This window comes from Gymnoscopelus microlampas, assembly GCF_963454915.1.
Source record: "Gymnoscopelus microlampas genome assembly, chromosome: 14".
Lineage (NCBI taxonomy): Eukaryota > Metazoa > Chordata > Actinopteri > Myctophiformes > Myctophidae > Gymnoscopelus > Gymnoscopelus microlampas.
In genome coordinates, this window is record NC_139951.1 from 43,924,620 (window position 1) to 43,950,055 (window position 25,436).

General features: G+C 43.4%; 3 protein-coding genes across 3 annotated transcripts in view; all 3 read right to left on the bottom strand.

The window, feature by feature from the left end:
• LOC311060490 (protein tweety homolog 2-like) overlaps positions 1-25,436 on the bottom strand; it is a 131,240-nt gene that overhangs the window by 97,854 nt on the left and 7,950 nt on the right. The window lies entirely within an intron of this gene.
• On the bottom strand, positions 20,573-21,148 carry LOC311059572 (programmed cell death protein 6-like; the record flags this gene model as incomplete). Its single annotated transcript, XM_084077580.1, has 1 exon — positions 20,573-21,148. The coding sequence occupies one exon, from the start codon at positions 21,146-21,148 to the stop codon at positions 20,573-20,575; it is 576 nt and encodes a 191-aa protein (XP_083933706.1).
• On the bottom strand, positions 22,189-22,605 carry LOC311059574 (small ribosomal subunit protein eS12-like; the record flags this gene model as incomplete). The annotated part of the gene is made up of 1 exon (XM_084077581.1): positions 22,189-22,605. The coding sequence occupies one exon, from the start codon at positions 22,603-22,605 to the stop codon at positions 22,189-22,191; it is 417 nt and encodes a 138-aa protein (XP_083933707.1).

The window sequence follows — 25,436 nt, forward strand, 5'->3', positions numbered from 1 at the left end:
GCCTCAAGAAACTAGGGTACCAGGTAAACAATGAACCTTGCATCTGTTTAAATAGCATGCCATCTAAATCGCATGCTTGACATCGTGGTCAACAAAAACAAGCCTAAGTCACAAAAACAAGAGAGAGAGAGAGTGACCAAGATATGTCTGCATGCAGCTACATGCAACTCATATCGTTTGCTGGCATCAATGGAGGCAGAAGGTGGCAGGAAGGGTTCCAGGGAGAGTGAAGTGCTAAGAACTGAAGTGAGGTCTTACGAGGTGAGTCGTCAGATTACGGCAGAACATTGGGAGTGATTCTGCAGTTCTGACTTCACTACATGTCACAGTTAAATATTGTACTTTTACTCCACTACAATTTGGGTTAGGGTTAGGTTGTTGTAAGTATATTTTGATAGCTTTTAATGCCCACCACTGCTGACAGACAACACAAGCAAACTCAGCCGTTTCAGTGTCATCAACTTCACTGCTGACTGTTTAACGCACGCACGCACGCACGCACGCACGCACGCACACACACACACACACACACACACACACACACACACACACACACACACACACACACACACACACACACACACACACACACACACACACACACACACACACACACACACACAGGAAGTGGGTGGGGGGGGGGGGGCGGGGGAGACAGGTCCCTGTAGCATGTCATCATCAGCATGCAATGAAAACACAGCTGTGACAGTGAAACAAACAGTCATGTTATAATAATAACTCATTCTAAAATATTCTGCTGAAATCCAGCAAGCCCCCCTGAGTCAGGTGAACGGCCATAACTGATTATTTGTGGTATCACACACAACTAGGTTTTGTAGTCAACTGTAGGCCTGTACAAAATGAGAACCGACTGAAAATGATCTGTTTTACCCCGGGGATCCGGGGATCGAACCGGGAACCTTCCGTACCCCAAGCGGACACTGCTGAGCCACTGCCGCCCCGTACTGTATAATCCACCTTGTAAAAACAGCTGTCAGTCCATATTCATAGTCAATAAAACATGACAAGCTCCAAGTACGTGGGCGTCTAAATAGCATATAAACCTGTTTCCAGACAATCTAATGTAATTTCCTACTTTATGTGACACCACACAGCAGAGGCAGGAAGATAAAAACCACAAGGGAGAGGATGAGTGGTTTGAAGAAGAGGCCGCAGCTCCGGCCCAACTGCTGTAGAATACAATTTTAACTCGCGCGTTTTGGCCATAATTAATACATGAAAAAAAAACACTCCATCTGTTGAAGTGCGGCCACTAAGCAGACACATAAGTCATGTCAGCAGCGTTATATATTCCAGCAGCTTGGCGGTTAAACGCACGCCAACCGACGGGAAGGAAGTAAGCGCCTTCTTCCGAAGCTGTGGCTGCCTGTCCTCCGTATAGCAGGTGGTGGACAGCTGCACCACAGAGGTGGAGCGCATCCCGAGGCGTGCGCGCGCGTGCGTGCGTGCGTGCGTGTGTGTGTGTGCTTCCTATTATACGTACTATATACTTGTGAGGGCCAAAAGCCCTTGTTTTGTGGTTAACACATTCAATCTGGGAACGCATCCGTGTCATTTCACATTTCTTTGGCTATTCAAAAATAGCAGATATACAAGCTCATAGCGCGGCACCGAGTGCCGCGCTATGAGCTTGTAGATCTGCTATTTTTGAAAAATCGTGAACATTTGTGCAAATCATTGATAGAAATGTTTTAAAGCAGACATTTGTAATTCAAATCTTTGCTTCTGGGGGGTCCCTGGAACGGTGTTCACTCTCCATTCCGACATCTCACCACTCCGACTAGTGGCTTCCGCGTGCGGTTAGGGTTAGGGTTAGGGTTAGGTATAGGGTTCGTCAACGTCGGAAAGGCGACATGTCGGAAAGGAGAAATGCACCCCCCTGGAACAAAACATTTTGAGTAATAATACATCTAAAAATGTTTTCTAAATCCTAACTGTATGTTGCTACATGAGTGGTGCTCCAACTTTTTAATGTCAAGGACGCCCAGAATTATATGTATTTGGCCGCGGACCCCCATCTCACAATATTTTGTTCCAGGGACCCCCAGAGGCAAAGATTTGAGTTACAAATTGTGGCTTTAGGAGAGTTTTACAATTAGGCTTACAATTAGGAAAATATTCAGGTTGGGGTTAGGGACTTATAGGGACTGAAGGGGTTAAGCATTTAGAGCGGAGGTCTTCAACGTTTTTCAGGCAAAGGACCCCTTAGCTGAGAGAGAGATGAAGCAGCAGGGAGTGGGACCACCCACAACAATACATTGTATAATACAATTGTGTTGCAGATTAAACGTTTTCATAGATAGTTTCATAGACTTGTTTGATAGCACTATATAACCAGAATTGGATTGATTTAACCACTTAAAACCGTCAGTAAAATCTGTACTTAGTCTCTACATCAACATCAAACCTCTTTGCCGCAGATAGCGGCTTTTGGCTAAAGTTCTCCTCGGAATAGGGATGGCTGGTTGTTTAAAAGAAATATCCTATCACACAAAGATTTGATGGTCCCCCTGTAGTAACTCTGAGGACCCCCTAGGGGTCCCCCGGACCCCCTGTTGTTGAAGACCCCTGGGCTAGGCATTTAGAGGTTATAGGTTTAGGCCCTAAACCTATAACCCCTAAACTTTAGGGGTTACGGTTAGAGTTATGAATGATTCATACTGTATGTGGTAACGACGCTCATCACTGAGCATGTCAGCTAGTAAGTAGATCGGCTATTTTTGGTGCACGGCATAGCATAGAAAAGCTTATGAATTATACAATTGACATCCTAAAATGTTGCTGTCCTCACAAGTACAGTAGTACAAACGTGTGTGTGTGTGTGTGTGTGTGTGTGTGTGTGTGTGTGTGTGTGTGTGTGTGTGTGTGTGTGTGTGTGTGTGTGTGTGTGTGTGTGTACAGTATCTGCATTTGACTGGAACAAGCAGTGACAGTCGGTATGACAGAGGTTAAACAGATGCCAGCTCACTGACTAAAAGCAGAAGACGTGGAACTTTAGCAGAAAAAGGCCATTTGAGAACAACGTCATTCAAAGCCGAGTCAACTATCCAAGTCTCTGAATTATCTTGTCTTTCTTTCTTTTTTTTTCATTTGCAGGATTTTTACAAAAAACAGAGTCATAGTTTTTTTTTCCTATCATCACAGAGAAGCAAAAATAAAGCCCTGTGTGTTTTCACCAATGTCATAGATCTGACGTAGACGTGGTGCCACAGTATGTTTACTTAAGTAAAAGTATCAATACTGCAATGTAGATATACTCTGTTACAAGTAGAAGTCCTGTATAAAAAAAATACTTGAGTAAAAGTACAAAAGTATGGGCATAAAAATATACTTAAAGTGCCAAAAGTAAAAGTACATACTCGTTTTGCAGAATGTCCCATTTCACAAGTTCAAAATGTATAAAGAATCTTTTGAAAATAGACGATCTACAAGCTACACAAGTGGTTCTCAACCTGTGGTCAGATGGGTGGGCCGCAAACACTGACGTTATTCTCAAGATTTTCAAATGGGCCCTGATCCAGAAAAGGTTGACAACCCCTGAACTACATCAGCAAATTGGCACTGCCAATGAATCCACAATACAACATGGGTAATGTATGCGTTTCGATGCCTCGGAATACGTTGGTCATTCCCCTTTAGGCACGTACTATGTGTGACCGTTGGCCTAATCAGTGCTTCCAGGGGTCCTTGAGGGGGTTCCAGGGGGTCCCCAGCTAAATTATTGCTTAGGAAACAGAGTAGAGTAAACCCTTACAGGTCTGTAACTCTGAGTGTACAAAATGTATACACATCTCAGATTTATGGGGGTCCTTGGCCTAATGCATACCACACTGTGGGTGCTAGAAATAAAAACAAAACGCGGAGAATCACTGGCCTAAAATAGACTATACAGCTCTGGGAGCCTTAAATGTGAATTGTGCAAATGGCCATGGCCTTTGAAAGGCAGTGGAGCAGTCTCTCTCTCTCTCTCTCTATCCGCCTCATGAATGTCTTCCTTCTCTCTGTTCCACTCCGACACCCGGGGGTGAAGCGGGGGGGGGGGGGGGGGGGGGGGGAGTCTTTCCGGGAGAATGCACTCCACCAGGTCGGCCCGGGCCTGGCCCCGCACAGCTGGGACTCAGCCGAGTCCCAACATGGGTTATGGATGAGATGGAGGGGGGGGGGGAGGGGGCTGGCTTCCTCGAATCTGTCACGCTCCTCTACCCGGCCTCCTCCCTCCATAACACTTCTTTATCCCCGCTAAACTGGAGGCCTCTGGAGCTTTGAGAGACGTGGTCTGAGTGACCGTGCGTGTGTGTGTGTGAGAGACGTGTGTGTGTGTGTGTGTGTGTGTGTGTGTGTGTGTGTGTGTGTGTGTGTGTGTGTGTGTGTGTGTGTGTGTGTGTGTGTGAGACGTGTGTGTGTGTGTGTGTGTGTGTGTGTGTGTGTGTGAGACGTGTGTGTGTGTGTGTGTGTGTGTGTGTGTGTGTGTGTGTGTGAGAGAGAGATGAGAGAGAGAGAGGGATGTTGAGCTCAGTATATACAACTACTATATAGACTAGAGCAGTGGTTCTCAAACTTTTTCATGTCAAGGACCCCTAAATTGACACTTATTACCCCACGGACCCCCATTTGAAAAGATATGCCAGGGACCCCCATAAGAGAAGATTTGTACAGCTATCTTGCAGTGATTCTCAACCATTTTAATTTCAAGGACCCCCAGTTTGACATGCATTAGGCTACGGACCCCCATTTAATGGCATTTATACCTCTGGGACCCCAATTCATATTGTAAAATCAATGTTAATTTAACTCTGAGAGTGTACAAATGGAACCAAATGGACCCGTTAGGGTCCATTTGGTTCCATTTGTACGCTCTCAGAGTTACAGACCCATAAGGGTCCATTTGGTTCCTATCCATCATTTAGCTGGGGACCCCCTGGAACCCCCTCAAGTACCCCTGGGTGTCCCCGGACCCCACTTTGAGAACCAATGCCATAGGAGGCAAACTCTGATCAAAATAACAATTCTTCTACATTCTCTAATTGTGTAGACTTCTTGTAAATTAAGTGATGTTTAACAATAATTGTACTCTTGAGAGAGTAAAATGAAACCAAATATACCCCTACGGGTCCATTTGTTTAGTTTTTCTTGTTTGTTTTTTTACACTCAAGGGTTAAAGATCTATAAGGGTCCATTTGGTTACCAACTCTCCATCATTTAGCTGGGGACCACCTGGAAACCCCTCAAGGACCACTGGTGGTCCCGGACCACTGGTTGAGAACCACTGGAGTAGAGCAACTACGGTTAAATACATTTTAAAAACTGCACCATTTACCAAGAAACTGCTGCTATCCGACACAAAGCTTTTATTCCAAGTGACAATATTGCTGTTATTTGTTTCAAAAGTTTTATAGCAAGTTATCCTTGGCTTACATATAACTATTTTGTGGTTTCGTAACGTTTTTTTTCACAGTTTTAATGTGACACAGCTCTGTTTCTTCATTCCCTTTTACTTGAACATATGGTTTTGTTTGTTTTATTTCACACTTGCTTTGGCAAATGTAAACATGTTTTCTCAGGCCAAAATAAAGCCCCTTTGAATTGAAATTGAGGTGTGTGTGTGTGTGTGTGTGTGTGTGTGTGTGTGTGTGTGTGTGTGTGTGTGTGTGTGTGTGTGTGTGTGTGTGTGTGTGTGTGTGTGTGTGTGTGTGTGTGTGTGTGTGTGTGTGTGTGTGTGTGTGTGTGTGTGTGTGTGTGTGTGTGTGTGTGCGTGCGTGCGTGCGTGCGTGCGTGCGTGCGTGCGTGCGTGCGTGCGTGCGTGCGTGCGTGCGTGCGTGCGTGCGTGCGTGCGTGCGTGCGTGCGTGCGTGCGTGTGTGTGTGCGTGCGCGCGTGTGTGTGTGTGTGTGTGCGCGTGTGTGTGCGTGTGCGTGCGTGGCTTACGTGCGCATGTTTGTGCGTGTGTACAAATAATTCATTCTCCTCCTCTCTCAACATATATTTTGCAAGTGGAAAAGGCCAGTGTTTACTCTGCTCCTGGGTCCTGGATGCATGTTGACTCTGTCCTCCCTGCCTCAGGACCTCTGTGCTGGGCTGTGGTTCCGCTGTGTGCGTCACTCTCATTACAGCGTCTTTTGGAACAGAATACCGATGTCTGTCTAATTATCTACCCATTTCCTTAACCTTCGCTGAACCCAACCAGCCCAAACCCTATAGCCTATAGCGGGCTGGGCAATTAACCGAAAATGTATCAGAACGAACATTTAGAAAGCTCCTCACCGATTTAATCTTGCTCATGTAGTTTAATGAAATAGCCGGTTTGATTAGTAATTTATTTCTTGTATATTAATTAATCAATACAAACACGGACTAAATCGATTAGTCGGATCAAGCATTTAACACCTATATTATACTATACAACTAATATACAACGGTGTTGTGCAGAAATAGACAATCTACAAGCTCACAATTTGTATCCTTGCTCTCCCTGCCCCCCCCCCCACCTTCTTTTCTTATTTCTGAAAACAACAAAAATGATGGAGCTTAATTGCACAAAAACAAATTTTAACCACCGTTCAGCTCTTGTTTAGAGAACTAAAGAGGCAGTGTAAAAAAACAATCTTTCATCGTAAACGAGGCAAAAGTTTGAAATAGTCGACTTGTGGCGCTGATTTTGAAGTATTTGAAGTCAAGTCACCCTATTACCAGTGGTGGAAATAGTACTCAAATGTTTTACTTAAATAAAAGCATTAATATCACAATGTAAAAAATACTCTGTTACAAGTAAAAGTTCCCTATTCAAAATTTACTTCAGTAAAAGTATCGGCATCAAAATGTACTTAAGGAGGAGTTCACCCAAAAAATGACGTATTTTCTATCAATTACACACCCCATGAAGCCTTGATTTCATGGATTTATTGTTGTTTTTGTGGCATTCCTAAGACAATAATTTGATGACGTGTGTATTTCCAGTAGGAGACACAAATAATCTACTTTGTGTCTCCTACCGGATACATTAGCCGGTAGGAGACGGGAATCAAATTATTAGCTTAGGAATGCGACAAAAACAAAAAAGAATCCATGGATTCAAGGCTTCATAGGGTGTGCAATTGATAGAAAATAAGTCATTTTTTGGGTGAACTCCTCCTTTAAAGTACCAAAAGTAAAAGTACTCATTATGCGGAAACGTCCCATTTACCGTCCCCGTACTTACTTACTTTACGCCACTGCCTATTACCTACCCATTTCTTTAACCTTCCTTGAACCCAAGCAGCCCAAACCCTGTAGCCCCAGGGGGAGGGAGAGGTGGAAAGAGGGGTCATCATGATTGTAGGGGCGCCCCATCCCCCCCCACCCCCCCGCTCAGTGGATGACACACTCCACCCAGATGAATAGACCCTCCCTGTCGTTTCCCTGGAGGGCCATTGGGCTGCATGCATCCACTTGTCCTCCCTGCTCACATACTGTAGCATCGCCATGGCTACCGCCATGTGGCTTTATACGGACAAAGAAAAAAGCCCCGAAAAACACCAAGTCACTAAAAAGCACCAAGGATATATGGTCTCTGTCGGAGGGAAACCTCATATGTCCAAAACAGCAAAAGTAGCAGATCAAAAAGCTCAAAACGAACATCGAGCTTGTAGATCTGCTACTTTTGATGTATTTGTGTGACACTGTAGTATGATCAAGTAGGGCGTTCATTTACCGAAAAAAACACAACAAGTTATGGAGAGAAGAAAGAAAAGCAGGTGCGCTTCTTCTGGATGCCTTTTTAGTTCAGGCAGTGGGTGCTCAGCTATCATCATCCTATAATTCTACAAAGCTCGGTGTGTCTGTGCGTGCGTCCCCAAAATCTCTTCTGCCCGATTCTCCTCAGTGGCTGGAGCAATTGATCTGCATTTGCACACAGCCATTGGCCATTGCATGTGCATGGAACACAAATGCCTGTTTTTCACTTTTTCACCAACTGTTTATTAGCGTTTTTATGTAAAATAATGTCATCATGGTTACGGCCTCCCGAGCTATGGGATGGCCCCCGAGCTATGGGTCTGTGCACAGTGCATAACCCAAACTCCACATGCTTTGGGTGCTCATATCCACCGACGGGTATAGTGGTCTAGTACATATAACTTACATCAAATACCAACAAAGTGGAAAAAGCGGCGCTCCAAAATAAGGAAGCAAGACTGGCTCAGATACAAATTCTCATTTATTAAGAACACTTACGCGTCTCAGCCTCAGCCTTCATCAGAGCAGATTAAAAAGTCAATTTCAATCTGCTCTGATGAAGGCTGAGGCCGAAACGCATAAGCGTTCTTAATAAATGAGAATTTGTATCTGAGCCAGTGTTGCATCCTTTATTTTGGAGTGCCGCTTTTTTCCACTTTGGTGGTATTTGATTGAAGTCAGAAAATGGAGATAAGAGGTTTCTGCCCAACAGCAACGATATACACTACAGGCTTGGATTTGTTGGGAGGGATGATGGGGATCCAAGCCTCTGCTTTTGATACAGCCTACACCTTTTTGGCCTAATCCATATGCTCTGATGAATATCATATGATGAATACCGGTATATTGAATTTTCCTTTTATGACCAAAATAAACTACTACTACTATTACTGCTACTGCTTATGGCATGATTTCGTCGACTAAAACTAAGACTAAATATATTGACAATTCCATCAACAAATAAAAACTAGACAAAAAAGTTAGTGAGGGACTAGTGGATCCAGTAGAACTAAGTCATTTTATGTTTGGTTGCGCTCGGGTGTTGCTCTCTGAAAATAGCCGATGCGCGACACGTTGTGAGCTTGTAGATCTGCTATTTTCAGCATGCAACCAAGTGTAAAATCAGCCATTACGACGCCATCAAGGCACCGCCAAAATACATTTTAGTCGACTAAATCAACTGTAGATTTAGTCGACTATGATGATATTTAGTCGACTAAAACTAAAACATTTCAGATGACTAAAATATGACTCAAACTAAATGGAATTTTATTCAAAAGACTACGACTAAAACTAAATCAAAATTTGCAGTCAAAATCAACACTGGCTGATGGTAGGTGTTGTGAAATGGGTGATAAGACTGCCGCGCTCTGGCTGATGATACCGACAATAAGCCTCATGTGACCTCTACTTACTTAGTCATTCAGTGTTGTTGTCATGTTGTCACGTCCTCTTACAACACCTTTACATCAGAGAGCAGACAGACAGACTGTGACCTGTCTCTCTGTCTAATGACACATTCCATTCATACAATCAAAGGAATCAGGTGGCGCTCATCACACACGTCAAACACACAGACATATCGAGGTTAATGACCTTTAAAAGGACCAGAGGGGACACGCGTGTGTGTGTGTGTGTGTGTGTGTGTGTGTGTGTGTGTGTGTGTGTGTGTGTGTGTGTGTGTGTGTGTGTGTGTGTGTGTGTGTGTGTGTGTGTGTGTGTGTGTAAATGCAAATGACGCATGATGTGGGGGTTCCATTGGAAATGTTTCAAGGACCTCCCTGGAGTCAACATGTATCACTGTATAATAAATGACATTACACACACACACACACACACACACACACACACACACACACACACACACACACACACACACACACACACACACAAAAAGTAGCCACAAAATTGCAGATGTACAAGCTCACAACGCTGAATCCTTTCCTCATTCTAAACTCATCTCTAATAATGGTTTTCAGCCGTAAAATAACCAATCCTCTCGTGAAGACCAGGAAAACAGTCCTCACAATGTTTACTATACTTGTTGTGGGGACATAGTCCTCATAAATATGGAAATACAACACACACACACACACACACACACACACACACACACACACACACACACACACACACACACACGCGCAATCAAGCAAGACAGATGAACGATTGATTTTTCTCGAGGAAGAAGCAATAGAGAGTAAATCTGATTCCGATGTAATCACAGCGGCCAGAGGCAATCACACGTACGTACGCCGCTGAACAACTGTTCACTCCCTGACGTGGATAATTTGGACATTTTACATCACAGATAATGAGCCGAACCCATTAACTAGCTTCATTCAGATAATAGGAAAACACAGATCACCATTGTTGGCAATTTATCTTGATTGTAACAAGTAACAACAGTGCATTGTGGGACTGAATGGTATTATATTGAAAAGTGAAGACGATTTAAAAAAATTTGCTACAACAGCGGATCTATGTTCTCACGTGGCCAACATACGGCCCGGGGTCCGGACCCGGCCCTTTGACCATCTAAATGCGGCCCGCCAAGTCCTCAAAGACAAACAAAATGACCCCCCCCCCCAAAAAAAAAATACATTCTAAAAGGCCGCCATGTTAATGGTTTTGGCTTGAGACAAATTAATTTAACTCAACTCTATAGTAATAGTAATTCATATTTACCATTTGAGTACTATCGCTGCATTCCTCCATCCATACGTACTCAAATGTTTATAATGTAACATTGAAACAGTCAACCTTGAGTCCATATTTATAACATAATGCAATGTGTTGTATCAGACGACCATATCAGATAAGACAAGATCCTGTATACATTTATAGGCTCATTTAAAAGTTGATACGGCATTGACGTGGATTGTTTTATGTAGAGTCCAGAGTACACCAGAGTACAGTACAGCTGTAATAAAAAAGGATCAACATTTTGTAACTGAAAATTCTTGAAAGCAAGGACCTTATTGTAAAGTAGTCTGGCATGTCTACCAAATTCATCCAGTTTCAACATAATTCAGCACTATGTGTTTTAAGTTTCAATTGTACAATGTGTGGCCCTTCACACACTTTAGTGAAGTCAGTATGGCCCCCTGGAAATAAATGCTGCTGACCCCTGTTCTAGACAATAGCTATTTTCACTTCTTACGACGGTATATAAAATAGGGGCTAAAAGGAACATTTCACCAGCCATATCTTCATATAATTGGTCATCACTACTGATCAGAGCGGCAAGAGCTGAATGGATACAGAGCCCGCCTGGTCCCTGGTTCGATTTCCGTGCCCCCGAGCAAGACACTTAACCCCTAAGCCCCTACCCCCCTCACTCAGCTGGGTGAAGTTGAAAACTAAAGCTCCCCCATGGGATGAAATAGATCTAAGTAATCAATTATAAGCTGGCACAATTTCTATCAACTCGTTCTGTGTCTCATTGGAGGGCTGTGGACAGTTCAGAAACACGCCTACCAGTGACATCATTGATGTCAAGTCCAAGCTAATAGAAACTACAGGCTTTCTCGTCCTTGAAAGTTAACATGCTGAAATAGAAGCCATTGTTCTTGCATCAATTAGAAAATGTAAGTTGCAGATCATGTTTGAAATGACCACGGTATACTGTACAAATTGAACCAAATGGACCTGTAAGGGTTCATTTGGTTCCATTTGTTTCAAGAGTTTTAGGGGTCCTTTGGATAAATAAAACAGTTTGAAAATGACTAGTCAAGAACTCCCTAAAATTGGGAACGGCATCGGATGAGAAAGTCACCGTCGGTCGAACTCTAGAGAGGATTATGGGGGGGGGGGGGGGGGGGGGGGCAAAATGTTCCTTTAAGTGGGTTAATAACAGACAGGGATATCATGGGTGTGTGGGGGGTGAGATAGATGATCACGAGGGAATGAATCACGGTGTTATATTCATAGTTTTTCTGCGCGGGGGAAGAAATATAGCCTCCATCCATGATTCATCACCATGCTCCTGTCTCCTACCCCTACAGATAAAAGCTCCATGCTGCCTGTAACGTGCGTTACAGTATGTCTTTGAACCCCCCCCCCCCACACTGTCTGTGATCACTTTAAATGGAACACAACACACAACCTGAGAGAACACAGTATGGAGAGGAATGGAGTTGCAGCGATCCACACCAAAGTTGGCACAAACACTGTTCAGGGGTCTGTCATGGGACTAGTCACACCAAAAAAACTAAATTGCACACACATGGGGGGCACTACAGTGGTGTTACAGCACTGTGTCTAACACTTAAAATGGCCATGACTCGGTGAACATTGATTGTTCTGAGCAGTGCAACATAAGACTAGATTTGAAGTAACAGTGAGTGTTTTTGATAGACAATCTAGTGCTTAAAGTACCAAAGTAAAAGTAGTCATTAGTAATGGCTTAATTGCTTAATCTATGTTTCCTAATAATATAAAATAATTATCAATATCTGCAAAGTAACTAGTAACTACAGTCTAGTGGAGTAAAAAAAAAGTACAATATTTGTCAGAAAAACTGGGAAAAACTCCACTAAAATAAAAGTAGTGTACCTCAAAATTCTAAGTGGCCAGCGGTTCGGGCACCTAGCCTACAATGTAGCTTTGAGTTCGAGTCCCGGTCATGATGGCCTTTGCTGCGTGTCACTCCCCATTTCCTGTTTGCCTACTGTTCTATCTATAATAAAAGGCATTAAAAAAATAACTAAATAAATCTTTCAAAAAAAAATCCTACTTAAGTACAGTACTTGAGTAAATGCACTATTGCACTTTCCACCACTGGAAATGAGGGGGAAAGACATTGACAAAACGGCAACGGGTTTTGTAATTAGAAAGAGAAAGAGAGACAGACAGAGAGGGAGGGAAGGAGACACAGAGAGAGAGAGACAGAGAAGTTGGAGGAATAGATTGTTCAGAACCATCCAGGCAGAAGATTGGTCCCAAGGATCCTCTGTAAGCAAGTCCACCCAAGCGGAAACATTGAGCGTGTTAAGAGCGTGTCCGTTTGTCTGTGTGTGTCTGTGTGCGTGTGCATGTGCGTGTGCGTCTGCGTGTGTGTGTGTGTGTCTGGCTTCCATAATTGAATGTCTGTGCCCTTTTCATTTGTCCCCTATCATTTCTCCACGGCGACACGCAGCATTGGCAGCGAGTGTGTGTCCGCTCTTTGAAGCGGTTTTGATAGAAAACCCCGTATGACTGACTGGGACAACGACAATGACGGCTCCGCTTAGAGGAGAACGTTTTATGCTGATGCTGTTGGTAGGATACCATATTTCAGTCAGATAACTCACAAATAGTTTTAAGAAAATCCTAGCTTGAGAGAACATTTTATTATAAAATGTAAATACAAAATGTGAATATCATATTTGATCTTCAGGCTCTGCTATATATTACTCTCCCTGCTCTGTCAGCATGTTAGAAGACAACCATTTAAGAGCAGGGAGATAACATACATCTATAGTAAACCCCCCCCAGGGGAAATCAGAACCCTTAGGGGAAAGCAGAGCCTACTTACTGGTGGTGCTGGGGTGGTTGGTGGTGGGGGCAAGCAAAGTGCACACAACCTTCCGTGACACTTACAGCCAGAGGAAATACACGTCACAAAATGCATCACCCACATACTGTAGTGCTGGGCATGCACGTAAAACCTCTCTAGTGTATCTGCCTCCATTAGCTCACTGGCTACGCATCATGTAGGCGGCCATGTCAATGGTTTTCAACGTCGGATCCAGGGACCAGCTCTGTACTCCGACGGCTTTTTTCCATCTACACCAAATCTCCTCACCTAAAAACAGCCATCCCTTTTATTGGGTGAAACTGACTGGAGCGCCTCTAGAATTGCTTGTGGTGGGGTGACAGAAATGTTGAGACACAGAAAATTGCATATATACAAGCTATTAACAAAGGGTCATGATGCCATACTTTGAGAGCTTGCAGATTAGCCATTTTCAGTTTGTGACACTGATGCGCAGTGGGGTCCCTAGAACAAAATATTTTGAGATGGGGGCCCGCAGTCAAGAACATAGCATTTTGGGGGTCCTTGACAGGAAAAAGTTTGAGAACCACTGATATAGCAACATAAGTTTTTTCAAAATGTAGAAGACATTTGTAGAATAGATATTCAAAGATTTGCACAAACAAAAATAGCAGATCTACAAGCTCATAGATATGAGCTTGTAGATCTGCTATTTCTGAATAGCCAAATAAATCTAAAATGACAGAGATGCGTCCCCGGATTGAATGGTTTAACTTTAAGAAATGTCAGGCAGACCCATCAGGCTCTAGGGGGGGCGGCCATCTGCCTCGACCTTGTTGTGTCGTGTCGGGGGGGAATCGTCATGCTCCCTAATGTACAGAGAAACCTCCCAGGTATCAAACATGGACATGTTTCATAAGCTTGAGATAAATGGATAACATGTGTCTTTGCAAAAGACGTTTGACCTGTTAGAGGTCCATGTTTACACTGTCAGAGTTCAACTCAGTGTGAGCAGTGCTGCGTGGCTGGTGTGTACAACAATGTTAACGTGTTCCTTACAGTGTTGCCAGATTATGCGAGAGAAATGAGCAACCTGGTTTATGAAAACAAGCCCATAGAAGCAACCTGGGCCAAGAGCACTTTAAACCTATATACATCAGCTATTTGAAAATAGCCGATCTACAAGCTCACAACGTGTTGCGAAAGCGATGCAACTCGTTGTGAGCTTGTAGATCTGCTATTTTCAAAAATATTTTGGAACATTTTATACAAATCTTATATGGGGTCCCTGGCACAAAAAAAATCAGATAAGGGGCATATTAATTTGGGGGTCCTTGACATGAAAATGTTTGAGAACCACTGATTTAAACAACATCAGACAGCAAGCCCAAATAAGCGACTACACTTTAGAAAGAAGCCCCAAAAAAAAGCCACCAACCACCTATATTAACAAGGAACTTTACAGAAAAACGAAGCCCAAAGTCGCTTATAATAAGCGGACATGGCAACCCTGGTTCATTCGTACAGGCGTCATGTGAGGTCTGCTGAGCATGAGCCGTGATTCCACAGTTGACGTGTGTGTGTGTGTGTGTGTGTGTGTGTGTGTGTGTGTGTGTGTGTGTGTGTGTGTGTGTGTGTGTGTGTGTGTGTGTGTGTGTGTGTGTGTGTGTGTGTGTGTGTGTGTGTGTGTGTGTGTGTGTGCGTGCGTGCGTGCGTGCGTGCGTGCGTGCGTGCATTTCTCGGCTTCCCCTGGGGGTCCCAGATGGTCTGCCAGTTGTCATTATTAAAGGCTTTGTTCTCTCACCAACAACATTACAAGTGCTGTTTGAGATGTTAAGACAAACTCCTTCCAGCCCATAATACATCATAATACTCATGTTTATAATCACCAACAAGCTGATAATAACATCCATTTAACAGCCGCTAGGAGCAAAAACTATTCATACAAGCTTGTTTAACCCTTCAAGACCGGGAACGCATCTGTGTCATTATTTTAACCTCTATAACCATTATCTTGTACTTTGGCTATTCAAAAATAGCAGATATACAAGCTCATAGCGCGGCACATGAGCTTGTAGATCTGCTATTTTTAGAACAAACTTGAAAATGTGTGCACATTTTTGAATATATATTGTTAAAGCAATTGTTTTGTACTCAAATCTTTGCTTCTGGGGGGTCCCTGGAACAAAATATTTTGAGATGGGGGTCCGCAGCCAAATACGCTTTGGGGCTCCTTGATATGAAAAAGGTTGAGAACCACTGATATTATAGCAACATAAGTGTTTCAGAAAACTGTTTCAAACTGATGAAAACATTTGTAGAATCCCCCAGAAGCAATAAGATTTGAGTTCGCTTAAAATATATATATATATATATATATATATATATATATATATATATATATATATATATATATTCAAAGATTTGCACACATTTTCACGATTTTTCAAAAATAGCAGATCTACAAGCTCATAGAGCGGCACTCTGTGCCGCGCTATGAGCTTGTAGATCTGCTGTTTTTGAATAGCCCAAATAAATCTAAAAATGACACAGATTATTTCCCGGTCTAAATGGGTTAAGAGTAATGGGTGAAAAGTCACTTCTTTGTGCCATGTGTTGCTATTGGGTAATGTTTGTATGAATTATTAATGTTGTCCTCAACATCTATCCTTCACGGTAATTGCAATGGAGAGGAGACCACCGCCAGGAAGATGCAAAGCCCTCATTATAATTGCTAATTGTATAATTAGAAATGCAGCACTGATTTCAATTAGCAGCCTCACACTCAAAACCTTTCCCCACAGTTAAAGTGGAATGTGTGTCAACACACACACACACACACACACACACACAGGTTGACGGCTGTAAGCTTATGTAAAAATAGACAGAAAAAAAACATGACGCCGTCATTGTTATAGCTAATTAGAGTTGAAGTAATGCCTTCTACTTCTTGCTTGGGATAAATAACATTTACACTTATGAAAATGTGATGAATTTTGCTGCAACAATATTACTAATGTATTCTTATTTAATTTAACATTTTAAAAGGCATAGTATGTAACTTTGCTCTCTGTTTAAAATAAATAACAAAACAATAAATACATTTTCTTTTTAAACCAACAATTTCCCTCTATACCAGCAACCTATGGAGTAGTGTGGTGGTGGTGCACTGCACACTCACTGTATGTTGGTGTTTTCACTGTTTGTTTTGGTAGACGGGGATGTTTTTGGGTCTACCGAAACAAACAGTCAAAACACCAAAACACAGAGAGAGGGCAATGTGTTTCTGCAGGTAAACACCACCACACTACTGCAGTGGCTGATGACCGCTGGTATTTAGAGGGAAATCATGGGTACAAAAATATGTTTTTCTTTTCAGTAATGGGTGTCTGTTGCAGTTAAAGGAGTAGTTCACCAAAAAAGGTGCTTATTTTCTATCAATTACACACCCCTTGAAGCCTTGAATTCATGGAGAGTTTTTGTCGCATTCCTGAGCCAATAATGTGATGACCGGCGGAGACTCAAAGAGTCTCCTATTGACCGATGACCCGGTTGGTCATCAGATTATTGTCTCAGGAATGCAACAAAAACAAAAAGAATCTCCATGAATTCAAGGCTTCAAGGGGTGTGTAATTGATAGAAAATAAGCCATTTTTGGGGTGAACTACTCCTTTAATGGCATACCAAACTGGTCCTTGAATTTAAAACAGTTTGAGAATTACTACTTTACGACACTACTCTTGCACGACACCATGTAAAATAGTTTTTTTGTGCAAGTTTAGTACTCGTCTTTACCAGTTTGATCCCAGCGCTGAGTGATGTGATATCAGTCTCACTGGAATGCAGTGGTGGAAGAACTACTCACTGTTTTTTTTACTTAAAAGTATCAATACCACCAAGTAGAAATACTCTGTTACAAGTAAAAACTCTGTTTAAAAGAGTTCAGATCAGAATTCACTTGATTAAAAGTACAAAAGTTTTGGCAGAAAAATATATTTATAGTATCAAAAGTAAAAGTACTCATTATGCAGAATGCCCCATGTTGCATGTTTCCAAATGTATAGCATATTTTGAAGAGAACAGATCTACAAGCTCACAACGTGTCGCTTTGCAGTACTTGAGTAAATGTACTTTCTACCACTGCTGGAGTGAATCCAACGGCTCAGTTTGTATGTTACAGGAGGTCACTGAACTGCTGTCCACCGACGCACATTGTAAACACACAAAGAAACACACGTACGCTAACACACACTGTAAACACACACACTCACACACACACACAGCACCAGAGTCAGACACACAGTGCGTGGGATGGCTCACAAAACAGGAAGCGGACACATCAGATGGGACGAGACCTTCTGACCTGAACGACGCCACTGTCTGGCACGGCACACACACACTGTCTACACACCAACGCATGTATGACAGCACACACACACACACACACACACACACACACACAGTCTACACATGAACGTATGCATATCCAGTCCACACACACACACACTGTCTACACACAAACGGATGTATGACAGCGCGCGCACACACACACACACACACACACACACACACACACACACACACACACACACACACACACACACACACACACACACACACACACACACACACACACACACACACAGTCTACACATGAACGTATGCATGTCCAGTCCACACACACACACACACACACACACACACACACACACACACACTCTGTCCACACAAACGCATGCATGTCCACAGTCCACACACACACACACACACACACACACACACACACACACACACACACACACACACACACACACACACACACAAACACATGTATGTCAGCACACACACACACACACACAGTCTACACATAAATGTATGCATGTCCAGTCCACACACACACACACACACACACACACACACACACACACACTCTGTCCACACAAACGCATGCATGTCCACAGTCCACACACACACACACACAGTCTACACATGAACGCATGCATGTCCACAGTCCACACACACACAGTCTACACATGAACGCATGTATGTCCACAGTCCACACACACACAGTCTACACATGAACGCATGCATGTCCACAGTCCACACACACACAGTCTACACATGAACGCATGTATGTCCACAGTCCACACACTCTCCAGGGGAGGTTTACTGAGCACACATTTGTCAGCAACGCCCTGCTTCACAATCTCACACACACACACACACACACACACACACACACACAGTACAGTACTGTACAGTACACACTAAAATATGGGAACTGGCCAGTGCAACAGGCCACTAAGCAGCTGTTGGGGCCTTGCTCGTGATTTCCAACGAGTGTTTCCAAACTCCACCAGTCCATGCTGATCAATGTTTTGCCACTCAGTCTAGCTGAGGGGGGCGTGTCCCGGTGGAACAGTGACGCATGTGCATACTCTCTATAGCCTACAGTACACACCTGTGAGCTAGGCACGGCACGCACACCTACCCGTACTCGCAGAGGAAAAATCTAGGCCCCTGCCCTACTTTACAAAGAGCTCTGTTAGGTTTGTGGCTTTGCCCTCTTTATGGCATTCCCTCTGAGCTGAAATCCTCAGTGTTCCTTTAACCACGTTAAGCCTCGACATTTTGGACATTGGTCATTAAAGGCGTGTGCGTGCGTGCGTCCAGAGAAAAGACCAAACTTTGCATGCACACTGCCAGTAGACCACGAAAGAACCGCCACTAATTATTTTATGTTTTACATGTATGTTATACTTGAAATTTGAAATATTGAATCCTATAATGGAAGTTAAAGGGGCTCTGACCCGGCTGAAACCCTGCCTATATGTGGAGTCATACATCATCAGTGGTGGAAAAGGTACTCAAATTCTTTACTTAAGTAAAAGTATCAATACTGCAATATAGAAATACTCCGTTACAAGTAAAAGTCCAGAATTCAAAATTTACTTGAGTAAAAGTACAAAAGTATTGGCATCAAAATGTACTTAAAGTACCAAAAGTAAAAGTACTAAAATGTTTGAAAATAGCAGATCTACAAGCTCACAACGCGTCGCGATGCGACGCGTTGTGAGCTTGTAGATCGGCTATTTTCAAATAGGCTATGTATAAAATAGGGCTAAAGTGGTTAATGTATAGATATCCTATGTCATAGATAACTGAAAACATTGAGGTTTGACATCACATGCTGGCCACATTTGGCCTGAGAGCCACGTTGGAGTCACCCTATTCCATATGGATCCACATGATTCAATGTCTTAATGTTTTCCATGTTTTATTGATTTTATTCAAGCATTTTATTATTGTTTTTGACAGATCTAAAGGCATCATGTGCAGAAATAAGCCATACCAAAGGCATTATGCTCATCATCTACATCAAATAATAAGCTCTAGCATTTAGATTAACAGGTTGATTTTTTTTCTTTTTTTTCCAAACATGGCATGAAACCTCCCTTTCGATTGGTAAGTGAGGTCCAGGGACCACCAGGGACCACAAATGGACCGTTACGGGCCTGTAACTCTGAGTGTAAAAATGGAACCAAATGGACCCGTACGGGTGAGAGTGTCCATTTGTACACTCTCAAGAGTTAAATTATCACAAAGAATTTTGGGCTCCCTGAGATAAAAAAAAAAAGGTATGACATTGGGGGTCTGTGGTCCTTGAAATTAAAAAAGGTTGAGAATCACTGAGTTATTTCAGCTCTGTCCTCCTTCAAAAAGGAACCTACCAACCACTCCTGGATAGGATACAGTCTGTCCTGAACATTTAACTTGTATACTCGCCTCACCGGGCTTCAGGTGGTACAATGTGGAAAGCCTGGTTTCTAGTTACTGCTCAGTGCTCAGATCCCATGTATCTGGTTATTTGCAAACACACGTACAGTACATGCTTTGGTATCCTCTCGTCATAACCGGATCACTAGCAAAGTGCAGAGTGAGTAGCCTCACTAGCCAGAAAGGAAAAAAAATAGAATCTATGTCCAAACGTTTTAATTGAGATCCGAATGTCAAATACAACGAACAGACCTTTGGAGGTTTGGAACCTGCCCTCGTGTGTTTATGTGCCTTATACCAGAGCCATATAAGGAGAGTTGCATCACCTCTGTTCACTTCATCGGCCAGTCTTCTACAGAGCCTTCTATTGGCTAGTAGTGACAAAGCCCTGATCCGGAAGTTTACGGAATGCACTGGAGTCTATGAGCGTTTGTCACTATATTTCGACTTTCGAGTTTACATGAACCACGTGACCGGTGCCGTTTTCTGCCCCCTCATTGACGTAACTCTCTAACACGGCTCTGGGTTACACCAGTGGTTCTCAAGGTGGGCTCCGGGGACCCCCAGGGGGTTCCAGGGGTCCCCAGCTAAGTTATTGGTAAAACCATGGACAGATACTGTTCATACGATATCTGGATCCAACCGTCCTGGTCCGTGTCGTACCTCCTGAACACGTCGGTCAACCTCTGCAGCACTATGCAACACTGGATGAAGTCGTCGAAGGCCACCTGCTGCTTCTTCTGCCGATCAAACTTCGCTATCAGCGTTACGTAGAACTGGTCGGACAGACGGTACCCGAACGCGGTCAGCGCCTGCTTGAGCTCGTTCCTGTCGATGAAGCCCGAGTTGTCCCGGTCGTGGGTCCTGAAGACGTTCTGCCAGTCCGTGATGTACTTCCACACGCCGGCGAACTCGTTGAAGTTCACGGCGCCTTTGTTCTCCCGGTCGAACATGGATATGATGGAGCGGACCGTCACGGGGTTGAACGGCGTCCACGTGCCGTTCGACAAGGCCTGCTGGAGCTCGGTGTCCGATATCACGCCGCTCTTGTCCTTGTCGACCTTCTGGAAGACGCTCCACAGAAACGCCTGGTCGGGCGGTTGGTTGGCGGGCGGATGGTTCATGTGCGACTGGCTGCTGTAGCTACTGCTGTGGTGTGCCATTCTAGATGGGTCTTCTCTTGTCAGATCTAGACGAGATGTTCTTCGGCTTCTCAATATTCCTAACAGATTCCACATCATCGAATGAGGAAGTGAATTATCTTATAGTGTTTTCTCTCGGTGAAACGCTGACATTGTGAAAGGATGACATCATGAAACACGTCATTTTGCATCATGCCTGATGATTACCTTTAACTCTGAGACAACATTTCTAAGACCTAGAAGTCATATAGTGATGTCATAGATATGTCATAGAGTCTATGACATAACGGTCTGATGTTGGTATGTCTATGACATAGACGTGGATCTCAGGCCCCATTAACCACGCCTGAGGTCAGTTGTCTATCTATGACATATCTATGACAGAATGGTATGGACAAGGTGTCAGCCCAATGCAAGCAAGCCCCATTGTCTTCCATAATCAAATTTAAGTTAAAATATTTTTAAATGTTGGTACTTCTGTGAACTGCTGGCAGCGTACATACTGTACAAGGTTTGGTGCTGATCGGTCCAGCGAGGTTTGCAAGATTAGCTCCGGATTAACCCTCGAGACCTCGCACAGATCTCCAAGCTCGCAACACGTCGCCATGATGCAACCCATTGTGAGCTTGTAGATATGCCACTTCTGAACACTTTTGAAGGACTTAAAGTTTAAATGAAGTACACTTCAGATAATTTTTTGTTAAATGTTCTCAAAGTCATACTATAACATTGTAGTAGTCTTTTTGGCAACACCTCTTGCAGCTCCATTGTCATTACAGCGTTTGTCTATACAATAGTACTGCTCAAAAAGTAATGTCAATATGCCATTTTAAATGGGTCTTCTCCATCAGATAAATGAAATGAGATGCCTCTTCTCCAACTTCCAAAAACCTTCAACGTGTCACTCTAAATCTCATTAGGTTCATAGATAGATAATCCTTGTTTTTTACCAGTGTGTTTTTTCTTTTCACTCCCACATCTTTATTGACATCTCATTTCTTGGCTTTGAAGTATTCTTCAAGATAGACAGTCCTTGTTTTGTTTTGTTTGTTTGTATACTCTCACATCTTCACTGACGTCCTGGCTTTGAAGTGTTCTTCGATCGTGTACATGGCTTGCGTCTCCTTGCCATAATCCTTGACCACGACGCAGCTGCTGCCGATCACCTTGCGGGCTTTGCCCTCGCGGTCGATCTTGCACTGACCGGCCCACTCGCCCAGGGTCTTCCTGTCGCCCACCTTCATCAGGTTGATGTGATGCTCGGCGCAGAGGGCCTCCACCAGCCTCACGTACTCGGGATCGTCGCAGTCGGACGCGAGGACGCAGAGGTGGGCCTGGTGCTTCTCCAGAGCCTTGACCACCTCGCGGAGGCCACGGACCAGACCGTCGTGGACGAGCGCGGTCTTCAGCACCTCGCGGAGAGCGGTGTCCACGTCCATCGCACCACCACCTCCTGCAGCAATGCCTTCCTCGGCCATCGTAGATTAACTACTGTCTCAGAGGGAATTGTCGGCCCCAAATGCAGACTCGGACACTAGACGCGGATATTGCTTGCTGTAGAACTCCAAAGGGAAGACACTGGAAGCACAAAGGTCCTTAATGAGAATGGCAAACTCACTTAGAAATGGTTGGTGGGTAATTTATTTGACGAATGGAAAACGTATGCATTGCTATAGTGTGATGAGTTATATAAGACCCTGCTGATGTCACTGATGATGTCATGCTCTGACCATCATGCTGACCAGTGGTGGAAAAAGTACTCACATTTTTTACTAAGTAAAAGTATCAGTACTGCAATGCAATGTTTCACAAGTTTTCAAATGTATAAAAATCTTTTGAAAATAGCAGTTCTACAAGCTCACAATGCGTCACGACATGCGTCGCACCGCGACATGGCCGAAATGTATATAGGCGTGAAGTGGGCAATGTATGTTTTGTAAAATCAACAAAGTAACTAGTAACTAAAGTTTTCAAATAATTGTAGTGGTTTGCAGGATTAGCTCCAGACACACACACACCCTCTCATAGCTATAGCCTCTTCCAGAGCCATGCCGTAAAAAAATAAAAAAATAAAAAATAATAATAGCACAACTGGGCTCTCAAGTGATCTGACGCACTAATTAACTCTGAAGGGTTTCACTGTGCCTGGAAATAAGCAGCAGAGTAACAGAATAAAACATCATCTAGATCAGATATGAACCATTGTCTGGTGAGTGCTGAAGGGAAGTAGTGATTATAGCAGCCTGACTGATCGGTCTGGCCGATGGTGTGTCGTTATAGGCAAAAATGTTCAAAAGTTGTGAGCTTGTAGATATGCTAGTTTTTTATCCTTTTTGACGAGGACTTAAGAGTTGAAATAAAGTGCAGCACAGTTCATGCTATTTTTTATTTAATCTATAAAAAGTTATGTCTTTGCTCATAAGTTAAAATGTTCTCCAGTGGTGGAAAAAGTATTCAAATGTTTTACTTAAGTAAAAAGTATCACTAATGCAATGTAGATACTCTGTTTCAAGTAAAAGTCCGTAATAAAACATTTACTGGAGTAAAAGTACAAAAGTATTGGTATCAAAATGTACTTAAAGAATCCAAAAGTAGAAAGTAGTCATCCTGCAGAATGTCCAATTTCACAAGTTTTCGAATAAAATGTATAAAACATATTTTGAAAATAGCAGATCTACAAGCACACAATGCGTCGCATCGCGACGCATTGTGAGCTTGTAGATCGGCTATTTTCAAATGGCTGAAATGTATGCTGAAGTAGTAAATGTATGTTTTGTAATAATAATCAAAATCTACGAAGCAACTAGTAACTAAAGTTTTCAAATAATTGTAGTGGAGTAAAAGTACAATATTTGCCTCTGAAATGTAGTGGAGAAGATGTAAAAATACAGAAGGATGGAAATACGACCAGTAAAGTAAAAATACCTCAAAACTGTACTTAAGTACAGAACTTGAGTAAATGTACTTGACACCACTGATGTTCCTAAATAGAAACATTAATCAGATCTTGGCTTGGGGCTCTATTAGTGTCCTTCAGATTGAATATTATCTGATTCCCAGCATTGGAAACACATTTTGAACGTGAGTGTGGAGCAGCCTGTTTGTCAGGAGAGGCCGTGCATTGTCAAGGAAAAGAAGAGAGTCTAACTGTGATCAGGTGATTCAGATTGAACTGACTTGACATTCCGTTACTGACAACAAGTACACTGTCCGACCCAGGGGCGGGGGGGCTGGCATAGCTGGGACGCAGCCATCCCTGCTACTACTCACACACACACACACACACACACACACACACACACACACACACACACACACACACACACACACACACACACACGCACACACACACACACACACACACACACACACACAAAGACAGAGTGACAAAGGCACGCAAAGCTGAGCGGCAAAAAAGCAAGCACAGTGAAAGGTCGCGACCCCTGGCATTCCAGCGCATTCTATGGGCCACACAGCCAATGAGGAATTCCACAATCTCCACACTATATAACTGGCCAATTACAATCCCCCCCCCCACCCCCTGACCACCCAGCAAAACCCCACCTATTAGCACTGAGAGTGGGGAAACATTTTTTTTAACAACACAGATCTTGGGGCCCCGAGGAAAAAAAACAAAACATTCAGATGGGGGTCTGTGGCCAAATTAGAGGTCCTTGAGATAAAACGATGCTAAATGCTCTCTCCACACAGTACCGGCTGGGCTTTGGTGAGGGAGGGAGAGAGGGAGAGAGAGACAGACAGAGAAACAGACACACACATACAGAAACAGACAGAGAGACACACACACACACACACACACACACACACACACACACACACACACACACACACACACACACACACACACACACACACACACACACACACACACACACACACACACACACACACACACACACACACACACACACACACACACACAAAGAGAGAGAGAGCGCCACACCAGGCAGCAGTTCCTCTGAAACAATTTAGATTAGCCTCTGCTAAGGATTTAATTGTCCTGTGATTGGAAATAATGTAATGTCATGTACTCTGTGCTAAGTGAATATCAATGGAACAGAATAGCAGCTGTTAATCCCCAGCAGTGAAACACTGTAGGACAGGGGCCCTCAACGTTTGTCAGCTGATCTACAAGCTCACAACGCGTCGGAGCGTTGTGACCTTGTAGATCGGCTAATTTCTGCTAATGCTCCCTTCATAGGGATGCTAGAGTTCAAGTGGTTAATGTAAAAAAGTTAAAAAGAATCACAAACAAATATTTGACGGCCCCCCTGTAGTAGCTCTGAGG